This window comes from Morchella importuna (assembly GCF_003444635.1).
Source record: "Morchella importuna strain M04M26 chromosome Unknown Morimp01GS022, whole genome shotgun sequence".
Classification (NCBI taxonomy): Eukaryota; Fungi; Ascomycota; class Pezizomycetes; order Pezizales; family Morchellaceae; genus Morchella; species Morchella importuna.
This window is the reverse complement of record NW_025763419.1, coordinates 688,469-693,591: the sequence shown is the minus strand read 5'-3', so window position 1 is coordinate 693,591 and position 5,123 is coordinate 688,469. Positions and strand designations below refer to the sequence as shown.

General features: G+C 47.7%; 1 protein-coding gene across 1 annotated transcript; it reads left to right on the top strand.

The window, feature by feature from the left end:
- Positions 1-351: 351 nt before the first annotated feature.
- Positions 352-2,118, top strand: LAJ45_07208 (uncharacterized protein; the record flags this gene model as incomplete). The annotated part of the gene is made up of 7 exons (XM_046116767.1): positions 352-519; positions 597-722; positions 784-858; positions 935-1,141; positions 1,193-1,478; positions 1,557-1,943; positions 2,006-2,118. The coding sequence occupies 7 exons, from the start codon at positions 352-354 to the stop codon at positions 2,116-2,118; spliced, it is 1,362 nt and encodes a 453-aa protein (XP_045970169.1).
- Between the last annotated feature and the right edge of the window lie 3,005 nt (positions 2,119-5,123).

The window sequence follows — 5,123 nt, the reverse complement described above, 5'->3', positions numbered from 1 at the left end:
AAATGCCCTTTAATCCTTGGCATTTTCAACCACACAGGCCATGACGGAACCTACCGCGGTCATTGGCCCCGAATTACTAAACCTAATCGACAACAGACATCACATCAATCATATTGGATATCAGATCTTCACCACAGTAAGCATTAATCATGCCTGCCTCTGCTGCACCCCTCTTTTCCCTTTTCCTTTCTTTTTCTCCAGAGAGGAAGAGAAAAGTTTAAAAGGCAAGCTTCATAGCTACCTGGGATACTAAGAGATCCAAGCATTTCGAAAAACTGAACCAGACAAGACAAAGTCAAAGCAAAGCCCAAGCAACGTCCAAGCAAAGACCAAGTAAAAACACCAAGCAATATGACACCTCCAAGCGCTACCGTTCCCACAGAGACACAATTACCAGCAGGAGTGCCAGCGACCGCGTCTGTGCCTCCTGCCGGACCGCTCACGGTGCTCGTCATCGGCGCTGGAATCGGCGGACTGTCGGCTGCTATCGCATTGAGGAAGGCGGGGCATATTGTCCATGTACGATTGATTGAACTTACTCTTTTTCCGGGATTCATACGTAGCGGCCTGAAAGCTAATTTAGTTGGGTTGAATAGTTGTATGAGAAGTCGGCATTTGCGAACGAGGTCGGCGCGGCGATCCATGTGGGGCCGAATGCATCTAGAGTTCTAGGGTCGTTTGGATACTCGGAGGAAAGGATGAGTGGGGTGGAGTGCTCGTTTGTATGGAGTCTCGAGACCTGACTTTCATTGATGAATTAAAGCTGATATGAGGGCATCGTAGTCGGTGATGCTTGACGGAACCGGGAAAACAGTATTCACGACCGACAACACCGATGCGAAGAAAAACCATGGATCTGTGAGAAGCCCTTCCTCAATAAAATCACTATAACTAAATGTATGCTATCGAATATTTACTGATACTATCTCTATAGCCATGGTATCTGTCCCACCGTGTGGACCTGCACAGCGAGCTGAAGCACCTTGCGCTCTCCCCCGACACCTCCCCGCACCCGCCCTGCATCCTGCATCTCTCCACCCTCGTCACCGGCGTCGATGCCGAAGCCGGCACAATCACCCACACCGGCCCCTCCACCATCCCGTCCAAAGGAGACCTTATTGTTGGCGCCGACGGAATCAACGTACTGCCCCCCTCATCCTCACCTACCATTTAGATAACTAATGTCTTGTAGTCCAAAATCCGCCAACTAGCCTTCCCCGACACCACCCCCGCAGTGCCAACCGGCTTCTCCGCCTTCCGCTTCGTGATCCCAACCGCGAAGCTCCGGACCGACCCGGAAACAGCACAATTCGGTACGCCCGATCGTGACGGCGGGAAGTTGTGGGCGATGAAGATTGCGTTCGAGAAGGAACGCAGGATCGTCATGTACCCGTGCCGTAATGGGGAGCTGATGAACTTTGTGTGCATCCACCCCGACGAGTTCAGGGAGGGAGGAAAGGCGGATCAGGCGGAGGGATGTGAGTGGCTTCTTTTATCCCGCTTACTTGCTTTATTGTCATACTGAAGCGCATGTATTGACTGACTGGCCGTGGTAGACTGGAACACCCCCACTAACATCCTCTCACTTACGTCCGTCTACACGGACTATGCAAAGTGCTTCCAGCGCATTTTCACCCACCTCTCAGAGGGTGACGTGACACTGTGGCAGCTCCGAACACTCCCGCCGCTGCAAGCATGGGTTAAGGGCCGTCTCGCGCTGCTCGGCGACGCATGCCACCCCATGATGCCGCATCTCGGCCAGGGAGGTGGGCAGTCTATTGAGGATGGCGCAGCCCTCGGTGTCTTGTTCCCGCTTGGGGCCAGGCCGGAGAGCGTCGAGGCGAGGTTAAAGGTCTATCAGCATGTTAGGAAGGAGAGGGCGGAGACGGTACAGGACTTTTCGAGGAAGTTGGGGATGGCAAAGAAAGGAATGGGGTATTCTGGTAAGTCTCCCGAGCTTTTGGGTTGCTGTCCGTGTGGGTCGGGACTGATTGTGAGGATGCAGCGGCGGAGGTGCACCAGTATATCTTCTCCCATAGGGTGGAGGAGTATGCGAAGCAGAGCATGTCAGCGATCTTTATCCCGCCGAATGGCGCGGCGGATTTCGGCGTTTTGTAGGTTTTGCATTAGTGGAAATGGGAATGGGAATGGGAATGGGTAGGGTGTTTAGGTGCTGGTTATATGGGATTTTTGTGTGGACTGGGACTATCTTTTTTGAACGGGGTTTTTTATGTTGATTATTGTTTTTCGAAAGGAATGTTTATTATGACCCATTATCAATGATTTAAAAGGATCTAGAGGATTGGGGGGTTGCCGCGAGGTGGTTCGTTGTGACCAAAGTAGTACTGGTGATATATATTATTTCCAGCTCTATAATATGAGGACATGGTTCTTTTCACTATGTTTCACAAAGATCTTCGAAAACAACCAAGAACGTAGGGAATGCATTGATGAACTGATACGTAGAAATAAGAAGAAGAGAAAGAGAGAGTAAAGACCCTCTCTTTATAGTTATAGTTTAGAGGCCAAACCACCTCCAGTGCAAAAGTACAGATACATGTAGTTTGGAACAACGTACCCGCTCAAACTAGATAATAAAACATTAACGTTTAACAATGCAACTGTTAGCAACATCTACTGTCGCAATGGTTTCCCACGACTGACAATACATGTACTTAGCTCCAGTATCGCTTCCATCTTTCTTTTCGTAGGTCATTGCCATCTCTGATAGATGTCCCTAGTAGGCCCTAGGACGAATTGCATCCTACTTCCCCAACTACGAAAGAGAACAAGTGACCCCAACATCATATCCTGGGTTTGGCAGCCTTCACGATCACTAGAGGACCTGTGGGCCTTCCATAGAGCTTTTATTTAACTGTCTGAGCTTATGACTAATTCAGAGTAAAGCTGCGTAAGAAGCTGTCCATCGAGGTGGGAATCTATAACTCTCTAAGGCCACCATAGACCGTTACGCTCTCGACCCTGACGTCTTGGGGCGCACTGGCTGGACATACGTGGTGGACTTTCTAATGCGGGTAAATGGAAGATGAGAGACTCTTGATGCTTCAGCCCAACGGAAACAATCAACTGTCTTTGCTCTGCTCTGCTCATGAGTCGGGAAAAGCTCCCACGCTGACCCAAGGTTACTAATATCACCCAGACCAAAAGGTTTTCCTTAATGGATAGCTTTCCGTAAGAGACCAAAAACCACCAAAATCCTCTCAATAAATCTAGAGGGAACTCTCGCCCTAGCCGGCGCACCATAGTAGACCATCTAGTTGGCCACTGTCAGATCATCAGAAAACCGTTTATCCTGCTATTTCTCACTGTTTCTATCTCGTGGAAGGGCTTCACATAAATACCCATAACCAAGAACTCCCTAACGAAGGTATACCAAACTCAAGAAACGCTGATATAAACTAACCACGTGTAACAGAGGACAACATACAGCCACAATCTCATAAAGCTTACTTGGTGATCGATCCAGATCTGCAACACATGCACAACAATCACTACATTTACGTATCCCTAACCCTCACATGCAAGATCGATATCCTGCAGCACAGTTGTTTCTCGCAGCGTCGTTTCCCATTGGCGCGGACAATTCTGGCGGGGTTGCAGAAACGTTTTTTTTTTGCGTTGCGCAGGACCGGAGAGGGCTTTTTTTGGTACCCGGTAAATAGAAAAAAAATAAAAAATGCCATGCGGTATGAGATATGCCAAGCTGGCTGGCCAAGACTAAGGAAGGGGGGGAGATTGTCAGATTGATCATTGACACCTAACACCCCATTACCGGATCCGGATGGTCTTTTTTGCAACCCCGTGACGAAATATATTTATTTGGTATATATACTTGGAATGGGGAGGGTTAAGGTATGTACATATCCCTCTATGGCTTGGTTTGGAGGCCACACTATAGAGCAAAACTATCGGTACGCATGGACTTGACCCTCTTTACTTTCGTGCACGTGGGGATGTGAATCAAAAAGCACGGTACATGTACAAACCCTCGATCGTAGGGGGGTATGTTATTTAATGGTACTTTCGGTCGGGTCCCTCATTTATCTACACTGCTAATTGGGTGATATAGGTACCCTGAAACAAACGTGATCGATACGAATCATGATTATATTCAAAAAAAAAAAAAAAAAAAAGACCAAAGGGGTGGCACAAAACACAATCCCAAAAGCCAAATCTATGTGGGGAATATCGAGCTCCCCTTCTATGGGGAGCTCGAGCCACGTACTCACCCGGACAACCGGCGGCTGGGTAGCTTTTTGTACCCCGTGTAATTTGACAGTTTGAGCTTGGCAGGGTTAGGGGTGTGTTGCGAGGTGAGGTTAAAAGGTTGTAGGGCTATGGGGGTTGCAAGATCTTGATAAGGAGGACTACATGTATATTTGTGATTGATGGCTCTAAAATTCGAGTGCTGTCGGATTCAAGGGTCAAAGCTATCACTTCATCTACATATGGATGTGTTTTTTTATCATACATGTATTTCTCTATTGATACAACTTGGACATTACAAGTATTTGTACATACGTACATATATCCGTACGTACACATCTCCTGCTTCGTTCCCTAGCTCTAGCATAAAAGGTCTACCTAACCACTACTACATGTATATACGTACATGTAGCTAGGTTCATCTCAGACCCCCCAAGCCATATTTGGAGCATGAGGGATCACTCGCATTTTCGTCACCCGTCATCACCCGTCACCTGCATAGCAACAAGCACCAAAGACTGCAGCTAGCGGATTTAGTGCAGTAGCTGAGAAATATCTAGCTGGCTCTACAAATTAACTACATAAGCCACTCGGTAGGTATTGATATTAATATCAACCGTGCCCCCCCTCCCCCCCCGGACTCCCCCCCCGACTCCCCCTTCCATTCCGTGTGAATAAGCAAACAGGCCTAGCTATAAAGACACCCATCTACATATATAGCTAGCTCGCTACATAGTGTAATAACCGCAGCTGGCACCAACCGTAAGACTGTAGTGTAGTGTAAACCCCCTAAAAACACATAAAAAAAACGAAACCCTTAAAAACACCCTATAACACACCAGAAAGCAAGAAAACCCATTATAAGCTAAAAAAAAAACACACAAAAAAACACCCCA